Here is a 24,704-nt window from a genome sequence, read left to right on the forward strand (position 1 = left end):
ATGAGTCTCTTAATTTTCCTTTACCTAAAAAAAAAAAAAAACCCTTATCTTCTCTACAAAGAATAGATTTTTGAAAAAAATAGTGACTTTTCTGAGGTTCCAGTTTGACTGATCATAGATGAAACCCAGCTGGTGTAAGGGGAAGTTTTCTGGGATGGTGATGAGAGCTGGAGCAGCCAAGAACTCATTTTCTTCAGAGAGTTGTGTGTGGCTTGCACAGATTCATTCTGAGAAATATCCTGATAATCTCAATGTTCAAACTGTGAAATGACCAAATTGTTTAAATTCAGACCAGGTCACTGGTGGGTGTGCAAAGGTGGTGAGATTGAATGGGTTTGGATTATTTAAAGTAAAATAAAACATGCACACACCAATGTCTTTCAGTAAGTGGAAAATATCAGTGGGGAAAGAAAGAGAAATAGGTGCATTTTAGTTTTGCTGGAAATGAAAGATCCTGCCCAGGTGCTTGTTTGGTTTTTTGTTGTTTGGTTGGGATGTTTTTCTTCCCAGAAGGTGAAGAAGTCTTTTAATTAAAAAATATTGAGCAGCACCTGTGTGAGTCTCCAGTGAGAGGAAAATGATTTGGGTTGCAAATGAGTGTGGGATATTCTGTTGCTCTGTGTAGCACATGGGGAGGAGGGCAGAGCATCTCTGTATTCTGGGTTTTTATGTCACTGACCCTCTGCCAGACAGGTTTTCCTGCAGACCACCTCTGATTTCTACAATGGCAAAGCCACCAACAACTCAGCTACAGAAAACAATCTGTCCAGAGTTCTCCCATTTAGCATCCAAATGTTGCTTGGCAGTTAAAAAAAAGCGAAAAAAACCAAAACAACCCAAACAAACAAAAAACCAAGAACAAACCAAAAACATACAAACAAAAAACCAAACAACAAAAGCCAAACAAAAAATCCAAAATTACACAAAACCAAACAAAAAAAAAACCCAAACAAAAACAACAACAACAAAAAGCAAAACAAAACCAAAAAACAACCCCTCAGACACAGAAAGATGTCTCTCATTGTACCAGCAAGCCCACATTGTGTCTCTGATATTTTGAATAATCAACTTCCTCTTAAGTGGGTTTGCTAACACATGGTGTAAAACAGTTGCAAGAAATAAAATATTCATGCTATTATTCCAGAAATGTGAGTGCTGAAAGGATGATTCCCTTTTTTGTGCATCAGAGGAGTTCTCACTTTCTAAAAATTATTGGAGAAGCACAAAGATTTTTTTTTTTCCTTCCAAACACCATGAATAATATGTGAGGGAAGAAGATCTCAGTTTAGCCAGAAGCATCAGATGACTGCCTGATCCAAAGTGATAATATGGATGATGAGAACTCAGTAACTTTATTGTTTAGCTGAACTATTCCATAATTTACACGGGTTCAGATAAAAGGAGGTAGAAGTGCCTTCAGTTTGCTGAGGCATTATTGGCCAAGCTGAGCCCTGGCTCTACCTTGGTTTTATAATATTTATCAACCTTTTCTTCTGAAGTGGTGTATTATCACTCATACATATAAATATTTGAGATGGAACGTGAAAGTTGCCTTTTTTTTTCAGGAACATCTATCATTGCTGTGATAGAAATGCTCCTCATCTTCTGGGCAGACAGGAATTTTCAAGGCCAGAAATTGTTTCTACAAAGCCTCTGGCAAGTAAAGCCATAAACCACTTCTTGCTGACTACTGTGAACTGTAAGTTTGCATTACACAACCTTTCCCTTAACCAGGCTGCTCGCACTTCTGCACTTGTGCTGGTTGCAGACCAAATAGCTTTTGTTATTTTTGTTATTTGTCTCTTCTTACCAAAGGGGTGGCAGATGGGTGTGATTCTACACAATCACAAAGTAAATCTGGGAAAATGCTGGGATCAAATCAGGAGGCTTTTTCCCTGCTCCTATTATTTTTATTTTCATGAAGCTGCAGCACAGATAAAAAGCTGAACATCCCCCAGGCAGGCACACAAATAAGGATTTGCACAGGTGATTTTCTGCCGGGACTTTGGCTCATCTCCTTGTTGTTGTACTCCACTGGGCAGCAAGTGGAACCCTCAGCTTAAGTTTACAGGTAGAGCAGGAATCTTCCAGGTCCCAGATTAGTCATGGAAGTCTTCAAGAGGACAGGGAGGGCTGGGGAGACAGCACAGTTCCAGCAAAAAGAGGAGAAAGATGGTTAATCCTGGATCATCCAAAGGCAGGGAGGAAAAGAGCCATGAAGGAGCCAGGGAGCTGTGGTCACTCTGGTGAGCAGCAGGGCACGGCACAGTCAGTTCTAAATACCTTTGCCCTGCTCCAGCTATGCCATGACTCTGCTTTAACTCCTTCATTGTAAAAGCCCTTTCATGCCTTGCATTAAAATATGGGAAGGTGCCCAGCAAGATGGTAGCTGTGTCTCTAATGGCTCTGAATTTCAACTTCCTGAAGAACAGAGAAGATCCTCTGAATCTGTGAGCACTCTGTGCCTATTAAGTGGAGAAATATGGCCAATAACCAAATAAACAGGATGCATGTCTTACATGAATGGAGTATTGGAAATGACATTAATCATTAAGAGTCAGGTCAAAACAGAGAAGGCACTGAACATAAGAAGGGACTCTGCAGAAGGGCTTGTTTTGAAGACAACAAAAGAAGGTTTCGGAGGGATTTGACAGGTCACAGCCTGATGCTTCAGTCATCTTGAAGGAATTCAGGCTTCTTGCTGCTCTGTTTTTTGCTGCTGTCACCAGATGAAGGCAGGAATGGGAAGTGCTCAGGAGAAATGGATGAGTTAGCTCATTGCTGTGACACTTCCCAAACACAGTGGTCTGTAGCTGGGATCAGGGAGGAGAAGCAGGAACAAGGGACACAGCTCACCCATTCCAGTAAAGCAGCAGCAGCAGGAGGAAGAGAAGACCTGGAAGGTGAGAGAGATGGATTTGGAAAGCTGCCAACTGTTAAATCCTTTCCACCTGCTCAGCTACTTCAGATAAAGGTAAGTGCTAATAAAAAAAAAAAAATCAGCTGGTAAGTGCAATCCTTTCAGGAGCACATAAAATTATGAGTGAGGGGGCTGAGCTGTGAACAGATCAGGTCTCAGAGCTATGAACCTCTTTATTTGTTTGTCTCTATGCTTTCAGGTGCAGGAAACCAGAGCAGCAGAGCTCAGAGTGATGTCTGAGGGAGATGTAAGGGATTTTTGCACTGCAGATTTCTCCCTCTACACTCACAGCCTGTTACAGTCACGCACAGGGAGGCAGAGGTGTGAGCTCAAGCAGTTTGGCCAAGGACCACTCATGTGTAACATGGAGAATAATAGACACAGGCAGCTCCTCTTCATTGGTTGTGAAAAACGAGGTTCACATATTTTTTATGGAATTTAAAAGTTTAATAAAAAAAGACAATTAGGAGAAAAAAATACAGTATACAAATACGGCCGGGTGTCTCTGCATTCAGCCAAGAGAGCACACCTTACTGACAAAGGATTGTCCCTTAAAAACAGAATCCTACTACATATCCATAAATTCTCATACATATTCATACATTCTTCTTAGAATCTTTGGTGTTCTTCTGTTTAGTTTTCTCTTGCCCCCTTCCCAAAGATCAATCTTCTTGGTGTTATTGAGATTTACATTCTCTGATACCAGAAATGCAATAAATTCCTCCCCCAGAGTTCTGGTCACTGCTGTCTTCATCTGGGTAAGGTGGTTTACAAATGCTATCTTTTTTCTCCTCAATCTTTGGGTTATACAAACAAAAGCAGTTTTTATTTTAATACTATGCCATAGCCTAACATGTACGTATTATACTACTATTTCTAAATTTCATCAATAACAGAAATAAAGAAAACTATATTAATACAACAAAATTACTCATTCTTATACACATAACATTCATTTTAATATTTGCGAAAAGCCAACAATATAAAATGTATCTATAACATTGGTGATGGCCAGTTGGGTTTGGATGGGCCTTTAATACCTTTCAGAAGCCAGCAATTATAGCCAGCAATAATTTGCCTCAGAATTTTGCTCATTTCATCCCTCATGACTGTTAGCAAAACCTTTGTCTGTGCTTTGTCTGTACTTCCCTCTTCTGGGATTCTTAGTGGTACCTGTAATCTTGTTGCCCTTCTCCTGTGGGATCCTGCTGAGGAACAATCCCAGCTGTGCTTTTATCTGAGCACAGACCTGGTCTTGGCATAAACACCTTCATTAATGTATCACAGCTATCTCTCTGACTTTGGCTACTGGCAGAGGCTACTCTTAATCCTTGTTTTGCATTTGGTTTTTTTTCCTGGTGATTTAAAAACCACATTTTCATCCCTGCTTTGTTCCAACCAGGCTTATTTATCTTACAAATTTCCACATAGGAATAGTTTTTCCTTGGTGGCAGGCATGCTGTGTACATTTGATTTCCCTACCATTTCCCAGAAGATGTTTTAAGATGTCCCTGGGCTTCCTGTATTTTTGGGGGGGGGGGGGGGGGGGGAGTGTTGGGTTTTGTTTGTTTGTTTTATTGGTTCATTGTCTGTTTTTTTCCCTTGTCAAGGGTTGTCACCTCAGTTTCAAGCTGTGACTGCAGTGGCCCCTGCCCTAAATTCAGGGTGTATCAGATGAATGACCTCCTAGAAGTGGTGCTGGGTTAAGCATTACTGCCATGATCTCTAATGCTACCATGCCTACCCCCACTTTGCCTTTTTATTTTCCCTGCAGTCAGATCAGTTTCCAGTTTCTGTCTCTCAGGAGGCCATGGGGACACTTGAGTCAGCCCTGCCTGAGGGGCTGCTACAAAAGGACAGACAGCACGAGAGAGGATCAAGAGCAGCTTGTGCAACCGTGGCCTCTGAGGCTGGGGAGTTCTGGTGTAGACACTGGAGCTTTATAGGAAAGAGGAGAGCAAGAGAGGCAAAAGAGAACCAGAGACATGATGTCCCACAGCCTTGGGCCTTGGTGCTGCCCACTTGTACCATCATAACAGCAAAAACCCTGCTGCTTTCTCCAAAGACCATGAGATCACACTGGTCTGCAGATTTCCTGCTCAAAACTGAGCAGTTTCACCCAAATTTGAGAGGTGAGTTGAAGACAGAGTAGTGAAGCTGCCATGTGTGTCCTCCTCTGGGGAAGACTGCAGCCTGTGCTGGCAGCCACAGGGTCTGTTTGACCTGAGAGAGGGGCAGCCTGTGGTCAGATGTCCAGACAAGCAGCTCATCTCTGGCTTGGGACTGGCCACAGCAGAAATTGCCCCTGACTTAGAGCAAGGGAAGAGGTTGGAAGTAGGATGAGCACATCCATGGGATGCAGTGATGAGATGTGAGGGGTGCTGGAGTAATCAGAGAAAAAGGGTGAATTGCAGGAGACAAAGGCAGAGGGGGATACTGAGTGAAGAGTAGGGAGAAAAGATGTAGCTTCCTAAAAACTTCCTAAAAACTGATCTTCCTCAGCTCTGCTTCTCTCAGAGCAGTGTTTATTTTCCTTAATGTCAGCTCAGGGAACTGCAGCCACACAGCCTGTGCCTCATCAAGGATGATGACTCAGAGGCACATTAAAATGGAGGTGTTTGGTCTCTAACATCACCAAGGTTTGTCTACAGGTGTGCAGGCACCCTTTGAGCTCTTGCAGAGGACTGCTTGTCTTGCTTGGAGTAAGATGGCAAGTTTGGAGCTAGAAACAAGTTCCTGCATTTTCATCTCTCTTAGGATGCACTTTGCTGCATCAGGAAGAAGAGACTGGCTTGTCAGGGCTTGTGCAGGACAGTGTGGGCAGAGAACTACCACTGACACACCTTCGAAAGAAGGGAGTGATGAGATTCTGGTGTCTGTTGAAAAGCACAAATTATATTAAGGAGAGCAGCCTTAAGAGCCTTCCAAGAAAGCTGGAGAAGGATTTTTTTGCAAGAGCATGGAGTGATAGGACAAGTGGGAATGACCTTAAGGTGAAAGGGAACTTTAGATCAGGTATTAAGAAGAAATTCTATGCTGTGAGGCTGGTGAGGCTCTGGTTGTCCAGAGAGGTTCTGGACAGGTTATTTTTGTAAAGAGTGTGAGTGTCACTCCAACATTTCCACTTTTGATAGTTGTTTTCTTCAAGGAGTTATTGATTCACTATTAGCAGCACAAATCAACACTGCAGCTTTGGAGATGAGTGACCTGCTGAGAGTTAGAATCAAGTTTTCTGCAGTTTAAAGTTTCTTGCTTTCAACAGGATGCACAGAAAGAAATATTACAAATATATAGAACATGATACATTGCCTGCACAGAGTAACTGGTCTCCAGGTATCAAAAATATTTACATTTCTTATTGCCACTGCTGTGTTTTTATGACATCCTCCTCAATCTTTACAACCTTACGGCAATTACTGCCACTGCTTTAGAGTTGAAGCTAATGAAATTCTTGTGGTGGCCTCCACCACATATAACTCACCACAGAATTAAGCTGGACATTAATGGAGTTATATGATCAGTGCTGTAAATAAGTAGAAATTGGAATGTGCACATGTATTTTGCCAAATTAGGTGAATTAACTCATTAGAAAAAGGAGCAGTTAAGCAGCCAGAGAAATTAATGCAAAATTATTTCAATGCAAAACAGGCAAAGTGTAGAAATACAATCTTACCAAGTACAGCTGCAGTCCTTGCAGTTCAGGATGGTTTTCTAGTTTGTTACTGAAATTTGGGAATATCTGCCACCAGAAAGTCATCATCACAGGTAAGAAAAAGACCAACCTGTATCATCCTGACATCCATCAGTTTTGCAGTTTGAAAACTGTGGTGTCCTCTGGAGTCCTTTGATTTCAGCAGTCCTTCAGTATCCCTTGGCACGAGAATGAACTATACCCTGATGGAGTATTTTATTTATGGTCCCAGTGCAAGATCTTCTTTTTGAATTAACAAAGTCCTGTATGGTTTTTACTCTCAATATATTACAAAACCTCCTTCTCATCATAGCAATGTGATAGGAGGGGGGAGGCTCGTTTCCTGGACACCAGAGATAAGACACCAGATGTACTTGTGAGAAGAGTCTACTGTTTGTAGAAGCAGGTCCATGTGCAGCCTAAACAAAACTGAGACGTGTGACCTTCAAGCATAAAACTAAAAGTCAAGGCAAGGTTTGTTTAGATTTGGGTTGAGTAGTATCTCTGGAGGAGACACCAACAGTGTCCCACCTTTGGATTGTTTTCCCTTCACTCATCCCACAAAGGCAGTGGAGAGTTGTTATTGAGAGTAAAGCTGTGGTTGCACCTGGAAAATTTACCCAAATTATAATCTCTCTGCAGTAAATAGTAATGCTAAATAAAAATGAATGTTCCCTGCCCTATTTAACCTATGTGTTTCACAGCTACTTTTCATAGGAGGGAAATAATATGCAGCTATAGCAAAGCTAAAGAAAAAAATCCCACAAGAGTGAAATTTTTCATCTGTTTTTTCTTTCCTCTTGTGACTGCATTTGAAAAGCAAAGCAGGGAGATTCTCTGAAGAGCCTTGAATAAAAGCCAGTCTTAAAGCAGAATCCTCCATATGGATCTACTGAGTTGTAGGCAGTGAAACCCATATCACCCTCAGAAGAAATGTCAGAGTAACCCCTTCATAGCTATTTAGCCCTCCCAGTTACACCCTCTGCAAACCTTCTGCCAGGCATGTTAAATCTAACGTGTGACTCTGCAATCCAACAACAGGCTTACATGAATATTATGAAATTATTATTTACATTGCAGTAATTCCCAGGTACTCCAGTTGAGAGCAGAGCCCCCATAGTGCTGCTCAATTGTAGACTAAAGTTCAATTCAAGCCCTGGAGAGCAGCTTTCTAAAGCTAAAAAGAGAGTCCCTGCTGCTATACAGAAGGAGTTTAATTGCCTTTTGCTTGGGTGTGCTGCATTGTCCCTGCTGAGGGCACAGCCCAGAGGAGCTGGGACAGATCAGGAATAAATGTCAAGGGCTTGGGCTGCTTCTGGGCACAATCCGTGAGCATTTCCCCATCCTTTTTAATATGCCACAGCAATCTCATCCCACATCAGCCACCCATTCCTCTGTGTCCTCCTGGAACCTCCCTCCTGGGGGTTTGGACTGGTTGACCTTTAAAGGTCCCTTCCAACCCAAACTGCTCTGTGATTCTGCAGCTGCCCCTCGTGTGCTCATGGGCTGCTCTCCCTTTATCCATCAGCTCCCAAAGGCAAGCTCTCCTACCAAGGCCTCCTCCAAACAGGTCTCTGTGCCTTGCCCTCAGTGGGAACCCTCTCCAGCTGATCCCTTTCCCACCAGAGCTCCTTCCAGCTGGGATTTTCTGGCAGCTGGGGCAGAGGTTCCCCTATCCCTGAGAAAGGATGGCTCATATCCTAACAGCAGCATGCTCTAGGGGCTCAGCATCCAAGAGATAAGGATGCTGCCTAGGGCAAGATCTGGGGCAGTGAGCAGGGAGGAACTTGTCCTCATCAGCAGGGATTGCTGCAAATCACCTTTTAATTGTGCTAAATGAAAAGAAAATACCATTAAGGTATTGCCCAACAGGCTCTCACCCTGGGAATCACAACATTTTTAATTGAGACAGAAAAAGGGGGGTTTGACTTCACTTTTCCCCCCTCCTCAAATTCCAGAGGGCTCAGACCTGATTGCTTGCACAAGCAGTAACCCCACTGTTGAAATGACAGGTTGAAGCTCCAGGGTTCAGCAGTAAGGGCTGCTTAGAAGTACCACAGTGCTTGATTTTGATTCATGTGAGCTTTGCAAATGGAGCTGGCAGAAATGTCTTATTCCCTCTTCTCTCCTTGGCTGTTGATGTATAATGCTGTAAGCTGATGGGTTTGATGCAATCCTGGGAGATGAGGAAAAAAGATATGCTAGAAAATATCCCAAAATACATCAGAGTGTACTAGGGTAGAAAATGAGCTTCATTTTGATACAATGGATGGAAATGTTCCTTCTCAAAATCTGACTGCTATCACATTTTTGTCTGAATTTGTGAAAAGTGTATAATTTTTATCTTTCTAGGTGACACAACAGCAGTTTCACTACTGTCCCAGCAACCCAGCAAAATCCTAGCTATTCTTTTGGCACTGCTGCTACTTGCTGTGGCTCACATGAGAGCTGTTCCACCAGTATTCTTCAAAATCAAAGTTAAAAATAATTCTCTCTAAAGAGAAAAAGGTGTTGTCACATAGGAAGGGATTTAATTAAGCAATGGAGATTTGTTTTGTTTTGTTTCCTTTTTTTTTTCCTTTTTTTTTTTTTTTTTTTTTTTCTCTTTTAGGAGATTTGCTTGGAGAAACATCTTTTGTACACAATTTTCCTGTGGGCAAATTACTGCATTTAATTTGATTTTAAACCTTGCTACACAATCAATAAAGCCTGAAGTCTGGAAGCAAATCTCATGGAGAGTGACTCCAGTCTGAGATTTCAGATGAGAAATCCTTCTCCCACAGAAAAAAACAAATAAAAGCAGTTTGCTTTTGACCTAAACCATGTGCAGAAGAAGGCTATTCATGTTACTTAGAAGTGACCAAACTCTGCTGCTGCTCTGAAAAACTGCAAAAATAAGGTTTGGTAATAACCCAAGGAATCCTCTCCAGGTCTTGGTAGTTTACTTTTATGTGTGGATATATAATTCATATCCCAGCCATGGTCACTCATGTTTGCCCAAACCCTTGGGCTCCAGACTCTGTAGCAAAGTTCTTCTACCTGCCTTGGATGGAGGGGGAGATTAGGAGCAGAAATGTTCTTTGATTGGATCTCTGTCCTGAATTTTTAAAAATAGAGGCAGATCCCAGAGAGGCTCACACTGTGACTGGGCAGTGCTACTGGTCCATCTCGCTGTGTGCATCGTCCACAGCACACCAAAGATGTCTTCACTTGTACCAGGACTGAATTAAGCTTCTCTCTGCTGAAACTCTTCTTTTTCTAAACCACCAGATGTGGAGCTTTCAGAATGCTCTTCACCCTTTGTACAATTCCATCAAAATTCTCTTAGCGCTCACATTATGATCTGTTTAACCCAGACTGTCAATTCGTGACTGGTGGAAATCTGAAAGCAATTCTTGCTTAGTGTAAAGTGCCAGGCTTAAATCCAAGATTTGATGGATGGGACACTTAATTTCAACTGCAGATATTTCCCTTTGTCATGTGAATCATTTCAGTTCCTTTCTGTTTAGATATACTTGAGAAAAATCTCTCCAGAACACTGTAATTTTACCGGTGCTGCTCTGCAGAGCTCTGGGTCTTTTTCTCACACACATTTGTGATTTCAAGGTGAGGATTCCATGAGGATGCCATGCCAAGGGGCTACCAATGTTTTGGCAAGAAGTTCCCAGAAAAATTTACTCCTTTAATTTGTGGTACACCCTGCTAAGCGCCTTGAAAAGATGAGTTTGCACAAAAAAGGGATTTGCAGACTATAAATAACATGGAGTTTGATTATGTAGGGTGATCATCTCTACAACACCATCCACCTTCCCAAAAATCTTTTTAAAACAACTTATTTTGGAGGAAAAAAACCCACTTTAAAAACCCCAACAAAACAACAAAGAAACAAACCTAACCTTTGGTTTTTTTTAGTTTTAAGATTATCAGAAATAGGAAATCCACTATTCCATTGCTACAGCTTCCTAAAGGATTAAAGAAATGGGAATTCAGCCTTAGTACAGCTTGGTAATAGTTACCTGTCCTCACATTTCAGACTTTAGTCATTTTTACTTTGTGTTTATAGCTTCATCTAGACAATTGGACTTTTTGTTTGGTAGGTGGAAGAGCTCTCACTAATCAGATTTCTGCTCCCCTGTAGGTAGATATTTACAGCCTATCATATAATCATCACTCTCTCCTTATTAAGCTAAACAGGCTGAGCTACATAAGAAATCCCAAATCTCGTTTATTACCCAGTCATCAAGTGCTCATTTATAGAAAATGAGACATTCTTCTTGTCATGTCCTTGGTGCCTTGATTAAATTCCTCTTCAGACACAAATTTATGCTAAACCAATGCTTATTTGGTGGTTCTTCTTTGCCATTACTTGATACCATGTTGCCCTCCTGAACAATTCAGTCAGGTTTGCTTCCTTTGGGGGAAGGTTCTCCTTCAGCTGCAATGAAGCCACTCCGCACAGGTTTCTGTCTGCATGCAAGCTGGAGCATCAAAACCAAATCCCTCACTTGCTAGGTGTGCATGTCTGCACTCCTGCTCCTGATTCAGAAATGATTTTTATTCGGTAGCCTCCAAATTCCTCAAAAGTCCTGAAATTTTGTAAATGTCGTGTGAGTATGTGGTACATATGTTGGTGTGTACCAGTGCAGCTTGGAAGGCTGGATGGAAGACTTACACCAGGAGGCTGAGCCCCAGGAGAAGGAGAGCAGGACTTTCTGTGGTCCCTGTGTTTGTCTTGGGAAGGAAATTGGTTTCCTTACTCACAGAGAGAACTTTTCAACACCAACCACCTCTCTTGGGTGGTCAGATTGCTGTTTTGAAAGGAGTCATGACTGTCTCAAGGTTTCCCTTGAACAATCAACAATTCCATCCCATACCACCCTCCCCTCTTTTTTGATCAAATGTGTCATCAGTTATTATTTGCTCCCTAATAATGACTTCTGGCTGTGCAGAATTCTCCAGACCACCTCAGCATGTGGGCCTCTGGTCACTTCCACCACATAAAACATCACCTTGTCCCCGTGGCTGCCAAGGCCACCTCCCTGCCCTCCTCTCTTTGTGATTGATTCCTCTGCACCTCGAATTTGGGAGGATACTGGTGTTTAGAAAGCATCCTCTGCCCTTCCATTTAATAGGGACTTTACCTTGGCTTTAACTAGTGGGCAAATTTAGGGAAATGGCAACAAAACTGCCACATACTGTGTAGACTTACTGTAAATGTTTTTGCATATTTTCTGAGGTATTATAGGATATAACACTACCAGGCAAAGTGCTTAATGTAGGCAAAATGGAGAAGAAAGAAAGGAAGAAGGGGCAAAATTTTCTGCAGAGAGAGGTGTAGTGTAGAGCTCCTTGGAGCTGGCTCCTGCACAGCCTGTGCTGTGTCACAGCAAGGCAGAGATCAGAGCTGCCACTGCTTGACACAGCTGCACAAACACGGCCAAATCGGAGCCCTGATTGCATCAGTTTCACTTAATTCCATTTCTTGATTTAGGGGAAGAGGAAGCAACATGAACATGACTTTCCCTTCCTCTCTCTGACAAGGCAATTACACTGAACTAAGCTTTCTTAAGACCTGTCTTAATCGTTTTCTGGCTGTTTTCCTGGGTTTTAGTTGTTCTGTTTTGGTTTTTTTTTTCCTGGAGAGAAGCTGCACTTAAACCCTTGACTTAATAAATTCAGACTACTTTGAACAGCAGATTTTGCAAGCAGCAGCTGTAAAATTTAATGCTGCAAAGGCAATAGTTAAGTATGTCTATCTATTATGATCATAAACGCATATGATCTTGAGACAGTGAGCGTAAAAAACCTTTAATTCAAGATTGCAGGACTTTTCCCTTATCTTGGTGACATTTAAAAGCATATCTTTAGGAAAATTCCTCTCTTCTGTGTCATCTGATGGTGATGGCCAGAACCTCCTGACACAGGTACAGCACTTGGCAGCCCAACATTGCTGCTGGAGCTTTGAAAACCTATAAAAAACCCAAACCACCTGAGCCTGCTGCACCTCCTAATCACAGTCAGTGCCAAGGAGCAAGTTTGAGTAAAAACCAGCTAAATGAAGGTAAAAGAAGGTAAAAAAACCCTTCCATGCAGACATCCATGGTTAGAGTGTCTGCAGCCCCCTTCCCAAAAATCAGGGCTGTGTGCACGGACTGGAGGCAGAGGCAGGGCTGTGGGCACCGCTTGGTGAGACAAGCTGGCAGCAGCTGGGAATGAAGGGCAGGGTGGGTTCAGCACACTGAACATCCTTGAGTGAATTTAGGATCGCCTTTCCACTCAACTAGTGGGGCTGCCCCACTGGGGAGATGTGGGAGGGTTTACTTAGAAGCCACTCAAAAGGCACAGGAGGCATTTTTTCAGGCACAGATACCTCACTGTGCTTTACAATCAAATAATTAGCACCCAGGAAAACCTAGGAAGGCTGTTTACCTTCCTCTAACCAAGTTCAGAGGTAGGTAAATAAACATTGAGATGTTGATATGCCTCAGCTGCTGATTTAAAGACTGCTACCACAGCAGAACCCCGGAGTCCTGAGCAATTAAAACCAAGGAAAAATTACAGAAAGCAGAGTAGATTTATTTTTAAAGTCTCCAAGGAGTAACAGAAAACATCCCCTTTGTTAAATATGTCTTAAATTCAAGGCAAGGCAAATAATCCATACTTACAACAGCCTACCTTGGGATCTTTTTGCCTTCTTCTTTCTCCCTCTTGGCATAATTTGAGCTGATCTCATGCCTTCTAATGAGCTGTCTCCCAGTTGGAAATGGCAACTTTTATAGTTTTTCCCAAAAACCCATGTTCAGACTGTCTTATGAAACACTCTAATCATCAGTACTTGTTCTGTAAGCTGCGTGGTGGATGGAATATATTGTAAGGAGGTAATATCTTGTTGATTGGCAAAAAAGAAAAATCAAGATATTAATCTGTGCTCTCTTCCTTTCTCATACTTTAAGTTAAACCAATGACTGGAAAGCTGGTCTGTATACTCAGGCAACAAATGCATGCTGATCTATGACAGGATTTTTTTTTATATTAGGATTTTTTTTTTGTTTCAGGTTCCAAATCAGAAGGATTTGCTTCTCTTTTGTGTTTTGTTGACACTTAAATACATATTTTTTTTTTTCTTTTGAACAGTAACTGGGCAGCTGTGAATCAGGCAAATTGTACCTGTATATTTTCAGGGCTGTGTGTGTGCCTGTATCCTATCTTTACATTTCAACAGCTAGAGTTTAAAAAGCTCTGCTGTCAGGAATATTCCCATTTCAATTTCTGTGTGAGGAAAAAAAACCCCTTTCTTATATGCAAAAGTTTTTAATGTATTGGAAATTGTAGTACTCAAGAATTCTAATTTTGAATCCGTAGTCACTTCAATTATCCTTTAAGTGGTTGGACATTCACTGATTTATACACACAGATTTATATACTCAATTTTAAGCTATTTTTTGGCCCTTCATCTCTTTGCTGTTTTCATTTGGAGAAGTTGGTTATTATTGCATTAAAGCCATTGAAACAGGTTGCTTTGCAATCATATATAATTTTACATTGTCAGGTATTTTTCTTGCAAACAAGATCTGTGTATATACTTACTAAATTAATTACCTGCTCTAACATACATTTATCCAAATGCTTAATTTTTTCATTCTGAATGTGTTGGGTGATATAATGACAGTTAAAAAAAAAATAATATTTTGATATGAACTAATGCCAAGCACTTTTAATAAAGAATGAAACTGAAAGATATGTGGGAAGTCAATATTTCACATCTGTGATTTATTTGCCTAGCACCTTCTCTGGTACCTGTCTGCATTTAAATTATTAGACAAACAAATGATTACTCACTCCTTTCCCTGAAGCTTAAAAGCTTCAGAAAGTATTTTTTCAGATATTCTGATTGCTCAAGTAATTAGAATTCTTCATATTTTTAAATTTTGCCAAGACTTTATTCAGTTACTGGGTAAGAAAATCTTTCAACTACACATAATCTAGTACTGAACATCTGCTGATTTAACTATTTTGGAGGTATTCACTTTTTTTACCTGTTTCATGTTTTGATGGTGTGGAATTCTGTTGAAATGACAGTACAATTGCAGCAAAACCAGAGCACACTGCTTCTTTCACTCTTTAAGGGTCATGCAGCCAGTGAGACAAATTTGGAAATATCAGCTCTTGGCATCACTGAAGGCAGCAAATTCTAAAGATGCTTTGTTGGAGACATCTATATTTTTAGGCTTGTTTTAGATATAACAACCTTCTCTTTGTAGCAGTCTATCAGCTAGTAATTAATGTATTTATGGCAACCTCCTCCCATCTGTGACAAGTGTATTTGGTGCAAAAACGCTTGAACTTCACAAAGTTATAGCTAGAAGATAAAGTTGCAATACAAGTACCAATATTCATTGCTTAAATGCACCATAAACAAATGGAATATTACTCTTTCATGATGAATGTAAGGGTATAATGTACACTGCAAGACACTATTATGATACAAGATGCATAATTCCAGCAATACTGTTTTTCTTCTCTTCTCAACCTGAACTGAAAATAAACAGTGCACACACTACACAGCATTATCCAGATTGTCACTTCCTAGCACTGGTGGCTGCTGTGTGGAATAAGTGTCTGGAGATAATCTCTGTCTCCTGGCTTCACCTGCACCCACGTTTGGCACAGGCAGGAGTCTTGCAGTGCCCAGAAGCAGCAACCACTGCATTTGCACTGCCACACTTCCCACTGGGAACTCCCCTGACATCCAGGCCTGCAAGAATTCTGTCAGTAGCAGGGCTCCTGAGGCTCTGCTGACTGCAGGAACATGTACAAGCTGTGTCTCATCCCAAAAGCCACTCCCCAGGGAACATGTATTATTGTTGTTATTGTTGTTGTTATTATTATTATTATTATTCTTGGCAGGGAGTCTTGCCCAAGATTGTGTTTCAGAAAAACAGGAAGAAGGCAGCAGCACTTCCCCAATATTCCAGTGCAGCACAGCATTGCTGAATCCAAGGCTTCTGTGCCTTTAGTGAGGGTTGATTTGGTCATTCATCCTGGAGGACACATCTGTGTGTCTCCTGTGCTGATTTCAGCAGCTCAGCTTGCTCTCAGTGGTTTTTGGTGAGTCTGATTGAGGTTCCATGTCTGGGACAGTGATCTTTGCCATGCAGCATCTCACTAGAATCTTCTCCATTCTTAAGTGATTATTTGATGACTCCTGGGTTGTAAATAGGGCTACACACAAAAGGTCTCTGTTCCTGGACAGTGTGCTCGCAGGTGTGTCACAGAAGAGGAATTTCCTTTGCTTCTTGCAGTGCCTTTATTGGTATCTCCTGGCAGATATCAAATGCCATGTGAAATCTACCACTCCCCTCCTGGAGCATTAATACACTTCTGGAAGGTCTACACATATCCACTCATCCTTTTGCTTTGATTCAGTTTGTACTGCACAGGGATTTCCTGGGGTGGTTTCAGCTGGCCTCCTGTTCCATTCTGCCTGTCCTTTTCCTCACAGTGATTCACAGGGTGTTACTAGAGAAGTCAGCTCTTTGCCATGATGCTGCTCTGCTCAAAATCTATTGCCTCTGTGCTTTGTGTTTGCTTGGTTTGAGCTCTGAAATGTCAGCTACGTTTTTACCAGCAGATTACCAATAGCAAACATTTTCCAAAGAAGTGACCTGAAAGTAACTTTTTTTCCTGTCTTAACAAGGGTGTTTGGTAGTTCCTCAAATTCATTCCCTCATTTACAATGGGAAGAGTTTCTTCCATGAATCCTCTAAATACTGACATATATATGAATTCACAGAGGTATGGGTCTCACTGTGAAGTCAGTCACAGCCCTTGCACTTGGATTAATGGATATCCTATTTCTGACCAGGAAATGTTTGTATTAAGGGGCATATTCTAATCTAGACTCCAGACTAAGAGTCCCTGTTATATATTGCTATAATGACCTCTTCATTATATATCATGGGAGCAAGTACAATCACAACAGGCTTTTACAGCCCCAATCTCTCATAGGAAACTTGGGAAGCACAAATTGTTCATTTCCTTTCAGGCATTTGGTCACTGTGCATTATACTTAGGAGCACTTGAAGAATCCCTGGTTCTTTCAAATATGGTTGCTTTTGAGTTTTTGGTTTGTTTTGTGGTTTTTTTTCATCTGACAGGAGACAGTCTGTTTCATATGATGATGCACTTGGATGTGCCTCAGAGATTCCCTGTCAGTAATTGCTGCTTTTCTCTTCTGACACAAATACCAAACATTTCTTCCCAGCTGTAGATGTGCTGAAGCACTGCTGATGACACCAAATCTGCCATTCCCTGCTACCATTCCCAGCTCTGGCAAGCCCTGGTTGTGACATGACTGTGGAACTGCCCTTTCTCCAAACTTGCATTTTGTGAATGTAGATTTTGAAGCAGGAATACACCACAGCAACACTTCAGCCATGGGATCTGTAAGACTGTGTGAATTACAAATGCCTTTCATGCTCTTTGTGAAAAACGAGGTTCACATAATTTTTATAGAATTTAAAAGTTTAATAAAAAAACAATTAGGAGAAAAAAATAAAGTATACAGATACGGCCGGGTGTCTCTGCATTTAGCCAAGAGAGCACACCTTACTAACAAAGGATTGTCCCTTAAAAACAGAACCCTACTACATATCCATAAATTCTCATACATATTCAGACATTCTTCTTAGGATCTTTGGTGTTCTTCTGTTTAGTTTTCTCTTGCCCCCTTCCCAATAGATCAATCTTCTTGGTGCTATTGAGATTTACATTCTCTGATACCAGAAATGCAATAAATTCCTCCCCCAGAGTTCTGGTCACTGCTGTCTTCATCTGGGTAAGATAGTTTACAAATGCAGGAGTTCTCTAGGTATTTTTTTTTTCTCAGTCTTTGGGTTATACAAACAAAAGCAGTTTTTATTTTAATACTATGCTATAGCCTAACATATATGTATTATACTACTATTTCTAAATTTCATCAATAACAGAAATAAAGAAAACTACATTAATACAACAAAATTACTCATTTTTATACACATAACATTCATTTTAATATTTGCGAAAAGCCAACAATATCAAATGTATCTATAACACTCCTGCAGGGAAGGATGTCCACTGGCTCCTTTCTCTCCTCCTCTTAGCCTCAGAAATGTGACAATGACATTGAAATCTGCAATAAAATATGTATGCACTCTAAACTGCAGAAAATTTCACCATTCTGCAAAACAGAGCACCAGTAACAGATGTACAGAGCAAGCAGATAGCATGACACTCAATTTTCATTTCATTGTGTGGGGTAAATTACTCATGTGTAGAGATTAACACACAGAGAAAACCATACAAATAAGCCTGACTAAGAGAAATGTTGCCACAACTTGGTCACTAGTTCCCACCTGAGCTTGGGGGCTTATCCAGTACCTGTACCCACAACATTAATTGGTGGCAGAAATAGGAACTGGTTTTCCTCTTGGGTTTATTGTCACAACACCAGTCTGACTCCAGAAGCATCACCAAACCACACCTGAGAAAAGGAGTCAGGTCCATAAATCAGGGACTGTAAACAATGATGGTAGATAATATTGGACAATCATCTCTGGCCTCATTCATTCATTAATAAATCATCTGAGATTTATGGTGCAGACTGCAGCACCACTAAATCTTTGCCCTTTTAAAACCATGTTTATTGAGTTTCAGACTGGCAAAGCAATCGATTACTCCAGAAAAGCATTTTGAAGTAAATCAAAACCATGATAGGAAAGCACATCCCCTTCCATGTAACAGCAGCTTACTGAACTGCAAGTGTTTCCAAAACCAGGAAAAAAGCAACTTCTTCCTCACAGAGGTAAGAAATCAAATTTTCATCTATATTAGGGACCTGGCACGCTGCAGCCTTTTATCTTTTTGTGGTTTACATGTTTATACATAGCAGGGCAACCTGCCAGCAGCTCTGGCCAAAACCAGAAGAGACAGCTTAGCTCTGAGTGAGGAGGTTTTTACTGGAGCAGAGCATGAAATAGGTGTGCTGGTTTGTCAGCACTCAGCTGTAAATCTGGAGGCACTGCCTGCAGTGCTGACCACCACCATAAACACAGCAAAACCGAGCAGTGTGTGAGTGCCTCTAGAGAGCAGGGTACTGTGGTTGGCAGAGAACCTCTCCTGATGCATTCCCAAAGCTGAGGGACCTAATTTACATTCACATTTTGGCCCAGGTCCACCATTCCGACAATGTGAAGGGAAATCAATTGACTAAGCTTCCAGAATTACTTTAGAGACTCAAACAGTGTCAAATCAATTTCCTGTGTCTGTGGCAAACACCAGGAAATTCAGAATTAAGAATCCCCAGTGAAGTCCACTCTGTTTCCTTGATCACATGTGTTTAGTGGGGTTTTCATTACCCCATCCTACTTCTCTGTATAGATGTTTTCCATAGAGGAGCTCTTTTTCACTCTGTGATCTGGGGACTGTGCACAGCTCATAATCTGTCAGAAGGTGGGTGATGGACACTAAAACTCAGGATCAAACCTACATGCATGCAAACAAGAAAATCAGTTCATTAAAGGAAACCAAGTAAAGAGTCACTCAAAGCTGAAGCCAGGGCTTTCTACTGGTAAATGGAAACTTTCATGGGTGCATTTCAAGACCCCTGGATTTTATCTAAAGTGGTTATGTAGAACTTGGACCAGATAAATGAGCACTGGGCTAAGTGATCTCCAGGGTCCCTTCCAGATCCACACTTCTGCAGCCACACAGCACAGCATGTGCTGGATTCATTTCCCATTCAGCATCTAAAGTACAGATGTTTGCACTCCCTGGGCTCCTGTGTTATCAGTGGGAAACAGGCCTGGCTGGGACAGCGAGCCTTGCTCAGGCTCCTGAGGCTGAAAATAAACTGCAAAGAGAGGGGCTGAATAAATACTGCTAAGAGGGGTTAAATAAAAATGGTGTTTTTCCAGTATTTCCTCAGATTCTATTATGTATAGGACTGTGATTCTGCTTCCTTTGTACAGAAAAGCTCCCACTAACATTAATGGGTACTTTTTTTCCCTTAAAAAGATGTACAAAACACAGCTCCTAGACTACAGGCAAAAATATGCAATTCCAATATAAATCAAGAGTGTTTGGTTCAGCTCCAAGTGCCGTGTGAGAAGAACAGAACCAAAATTCACTTCAGGGCATCCAAAGACAACAAATGAAATTTTGAGACAAAGTGTAGGGATTGTAGTTACAGCAAAATGTGTATTGTGTGTGTTTGTATTGTGCAAGGTTTTGTTCTTCGCTGAGCAGCATGACCTATTTCCCAGCATCATGTGATTTTTGTATTGGAAGACTCTTCTGTAAAGAAGTAGAATTAATTTTCCAGTGGAAAAGAGGCAATACTGATTTTCCCCAGTTCAGCCCAATGACACAGTTTAACATTACTTTTTATATATATTTTTTTTTTTAGCTTCATCATCCTTTTAAAAGATACAGACAAGTAAAATATATACACATACTTATCTGTTGCAATATGTAGTTTTGTTAAGATTTCATTCAAAGAAATGTACAAGGCATCAGGAAAATCCAAATTAAACTACACTAGTATTTAATATGATTTAAAGTCCATTTCCAACCACAACAGCAGCAAAGCACTTAGGCATTTAAAGTGCAGAAAAGGAATTTAAGCTGCTTCCCACACCTCCTACCTCACAGAGGTGTTGAAGTTTCCTGCTTAGATTCTGCTTAGTTGCCTAAAGTTTTTTAAACCCTGCATATGGAGATGAAAATTTAGAGATGTCACCTCTGGCTAAAATCATCTGGTATTCCTAAAACAGGAATTCCTGTGGTCCAGTCTCATAAGCAACCCTATCAGAGTTTCTGAGTTCATTCCTAATTGAGCTAACACTAAATCTGAGAGGAGAGAGAGAGAGAGAAAAATAACAAGCATAAATATAATTCCAGAGACATCTGGAAGGGAACTGTTTTTACAAACTCAACAGCTTTTGAAAAGCTGGGCACTTGAAGTATACACAGACACTCCAAATCAGCAGTCCCTTCTAAAATGCCCTCTATATATGTATTTTTAGCTTGCAGCTTCTTTATTTCTAGTCATTTCTTCTACCATACTGGAAGCCTTTGTAATTATGGGGATAGGACATTTTTTTAAAATGCTTGTGTAACTCAAAAATGACCCAATGAAAGCTGACCACACTTTCCAAAAGAAATAAAAAAAAAAATAAAAAAGAAAACAAAATAAAAAGTTTCATGCATTAAGAAATTTCAGCTCTAACAGCAATTAGTTTTCAGGTAACTGGTAGAAAGCTGCTCTCATAGCACAGGTTTCTGTTCATTTGTCACCAACAGCAGCACAACACTGCCAGGAACACAGCAGGACAGGGAATATTGCAGTAATGAGGAGAAGGCAATGCTGAACATTTGGTAAGCTAAGCGGATATTCAGTTAGGTTGGATTTACAGCATTAACCACTTCGGGAGATGAATTCTGGCCTTCTCCATCTTTTGTGTCACATGCACGTTAATGCATTGTGTCAGAATGCGTTTTTTTCTTGAGACCTCAAATTAATTAGAGCTTAAATTTAGGACAGGATGTGTCAACAGTAGAAAATGAGCGTTGTTGCTGTCGTGCTTCACACATTGTGACCGAAGCTGTGCATCTGCACTTGCTGGAGCACCCCTGATTTTTTAAGAATGGATGAGCTCCAGTTCAGTGTCAGTTCAAGTCTCCTTGACCCTTCAGCAGCTCGTGCAGAACCTGCTGTATCAATAAGCAAGTGGTTGTCTCGATTCTGCTCGCTCCAGAAGGGAACTGGGGCTTCTCTGTACTTGACTGGAAACAATGAGGAGCTGCCTTTGCACCAGGGTGTTGAACATGCCTTAGACACAGCTCAGTACTGAAAATTCTTGTGAAAACCTTCTCCAGTGACTTCTACCCAATGGTTTGAGAAGCCAGAATGAGATCTGGGGAGGGAGGGGCTCGAGCAGGTGAAATGGGTACTGAGAGCCTCCAGGTAGAGAGAAATCTGCTTCTGATTATTTTCAGACTTTCAGAAAAATTAACCTGTGAAGATCAGTGCAGGAGACTTTCTTTCCAGGATGCCCTGCAGACCTGCCAGGGTTCTCTGAAACAGCTGCTTCACTCATGCTCTTAAGTAGATTTCAGCTGCTTTGATGTGTTAAGTGGATTTTGCTCAATTGAAAAGGTTAGCAGTGCTTTATTTGAAATCCTGCTTCATGCACACAGCAAACTCTTCTGTGGAAGAGTTTATTTTAATCCTGGGGATGACAATGGATAAATATCAGGGCAGTTGCTCTTGGTTTCATCCCAGAGGTAATGGCCAGAACTTCAGAGAGCTCTCTTAAGTGCTGAAAAAGAGATGTCATTTGCCAGAAGATGTCAGAACACAGCAGAGCACGAATATGGAAACGCATTTCTTGGCAAACTTTGTAAGTGCTACCTTTGGGGGTTTTTAAAATGCTGTTTCTGCATTCAGCATTTTTATTTCTGAACTCTAGAAGTACTTCCTTTTGTTTGTTTGTTTGTTGTTTTTTTTTTTCTCTATCTGTCTCATGTTAAAATACCCCATGAATGCATCATCCTTTCAGATTTTGGTTTTGATCATTTGATTTTTATGTGCACAACACCCTCACTGGACACAACAAGCACTGCAAAGTAGGACTGCCAGTATATAATAATATAGGGAATTTATACTTTGCTGTAGTTAAAATTTGGGTAGACCAGAAACAGGTCAGGCAAGCTTAACTGTCGTCCTGTTGGTGATAGAATCTGAGTATTTTTCTGACTAAAGAATTACATCATGCTTTGTTTCTGCAGTCAAACTGCCATGAACCACTTCTATGAGATCATTTCTCTGAATGAGCTATTTCTTATCTGGAAAGGAACTTGTGAGATACACTAAAATTCACACAGAGGAAAAAAAAAATTGAAGCACTGCTCTATAAACATCCTTGTCTAAACACAAAAGTTGCAGAAAAAAATGAGCCGCAAATACCTGTGTGGAAAACAAAGATGAAGAGGAGGTTCAGCACTTCAGAGGAACCTCAGGGGAATTGCCTTTGTCCTGTCTCCATTCCATGGGAGGACTGAAATCCACCTGTGGTGTTCTCCAGGAAGCCAGGGAGGCTGCTGGAGTTTATGGCAGCCTCCTGTAAAGCTGCACCAGCACAGGAGATCAGCCAAAGAGTTTGTGGTTGGCCAAGGCGGCGTGGGGTGAGCAGCATTAGCTGAGGCTGATCAGAACTGCCAGGAGGAGAGAGAGGGAAGGAAAAGCAACACACCCACCTGACCTAAGGGCAGAATCTCTGCCTCCTACTACAACTGGAAACCAGTTGAGGATTCTGTGATGGCAGTAAAAGCACAGCAATAAAGGGATTTAATGGCACTTCAAATCAACACAGAACATAAATATTTAGATATTCCTTGTGTGTACTTTTCTAAAGTAGGTGGAGTTATGATGTTCTGAATGTCATCTATCACAGGCAAAAGAGGGACAACATTTGAAACCTAAATCACAGTTAAATCCACATTTTATTTTACTTTTATTATATAGGTCTAGCATGGTTGTGAGGGTAACATTTGCTTTATTGTGAAGATTCAGAGAACACTATGACCCTCTCTTTCCATGTTACTATCTAATGTTAATCTCCTCAAAATCTGTATTCTGGAAGTATCTTTCAGAGGTAATGAACACATGTGATCTTGAAGAAAAAGCTCTGTGAGCTGCAAGCACTCACCATCCTGGAGATTATACCTAATTATTCAGTAGCATCAGTAAGGTGTTTGCAAGATAAAACTAGGAACTGGTATTTAAAAATGTTGTTATGATTTCTCTTCTCTTCTCTTCTCTTCTCTTCTCTTCTCTTCTCTTCTCTTCTCTTCTCTTCTCTTCTCTTCTCTTCTCTTCTCTTCTCTTCTCTTCTCTTCCCTTCCCTTCCCTTCCCTTCCCTTCCCTTCCCTTCCCTTCCCTTCCCTTCCCTTCCCTTCCCTTCCCTTCCCTTCCCTTCCCTTCTCGTTTTGACTTCCAAGCTTTGACACTTCCTATGCTGCATCCAAGAAAGCAGAGGAAGACCTCCCTACCTCAACTCATTATTTCCCGTAAATACCTCTTCATGGTGAATTTCTCTGGCCAGGACAGACCCTGCATGCAATCCCGTCACAGCCTGAGGAGAATGAGTACGATTCCAAACAAAACCATCATCTTTTAAAACTTACTCTGAAAAACGGACCGAATTTGTACTGCCTTCGATGTGTTCCGACCTGCTCCTTTATGTTTATGTGTAGGAACAAAAAGACCCCGTCAGTCTGTTGGTGTCACATTTGTACCAACCAAATACCAACCAAACAGCCCAGGTGAGATCCTGCTCCTTTCATGGAGCGCTTCCACCACGTCCGGTCCTTGGCAGGGCACGGATTTACAGCGCATGGAGCGCCTGCAACCGAGCTCCCACCCCCTCCATCGCTTCTCCTGCATCCCGCCCCGGGACCGTGCCATTTATTAACACCCTTACGTGCCCGTTTCCTGCCTTACTGAGAGTTTCCGTCACCGATCCCCCACGGCTCCATCTCCGCCTTTCTCCCAGGCAGATCCCCCGTGCCCGGGAGCTTCTCCCACCGCAGCCGGCGGCCGCCCGCTCCCCCCGGGCCCCGCGGGGCGGCTGCGGCGGGGCCGGGCCCGCGGGCACCTCCCTCGCCGCATCCCTGCATCCCTCCGTGCGTGCCGCGGGATGCGCTGCCGGGCGGGCGGGCGCACACGGACCGCGCTCCCCGGGGGCAGCGGCGGCAGCCACAGCCATGTCTCCGGTGAGCGCTGCCGGGCGAGCGCGGGGCCGCTGCCGTCCCCGGGCTGGGTGATGTCCCCAGGGCCACCAGCGGCACAGGGAGCGCGGGGGCGGGCGCGGTGCGGGCGCAGGGGGGGCGGCTCCGCCGCATCGCGTCCCGCTGCGGCTCGGGCAGCGCGGAGCCCCGGCCGGGCGCTGCGGGGCGGAGCCGCGCCGGGCGGGAGGAGCGGCGGCCGCGGCCGCTGCCGCCCCCGCTATCTGACCCGACCTCCCCCCTCTCCTCCTCCTCCGCCCCCCGGCT

At 42.1% G+C, this 24,704-nt stretch overlaps 1 protein-coding gene across 1 annotated transcript; it reads right to left on the minus strand.

Annotated features, from left to right (window-relative positions):
* Positions 1-17,164: 17,164 nt before the first annotated feature.
* On the minus strand, positions 17,165-24,584 carry LOC131587313 (putative cuticle collagen 80). The gene is made up of 3 exons (XM_058855040.1): positions 24,154-24,584; positions 23,838-23,888; positions 17,165-18,165 (listed from the first exon to the last, which is right to left on the minus strand). Exons 1-3 carry the CDS (start codon positions 24,552-24,554, stop codon positions 18,159-18,161), a joined length of 459 nt encoding a protein of 152 aa, XP_058711023.1. The 5' UTR covers positions 24,555-24,584; the 3' UTR covers positions 17,165-18,158.
* Between the last annotated feature and the right edge of the window lie 120 nt (positions 24,585-24,704).

Source organism: Poecile atricapillus, chromosome 1 (assembly GCF_030490865.1).
Source record: "Poecile atricapillus isolate bPoeAtr1 chromosome 1, bPoeAtr1.hap1, whole genome shotgun sequence".
Taxonomy (NCBI): Eukaryota; Metazoa; Chordata; class Aves; order Passeriformes; family Paridae; genus Poecile; species Poecile atricapillus.

Coding starts and splice junctions, on each gene's coding strand:
- LOC131587313 (XM_058855040.1), bottom strand. CDS start 24,554: ATGCGGCGGAGCCGCCCCCCCTGCGCCCGCACCGCGCCCGCCCCCGCG. Junction 23,889..24,153: donor ATCGGTGACGGAAACTCTCA/GTAAGGCAGGAA, acceptor ATAAACATAAAG/GAGCAGGTCGGAACACATCG.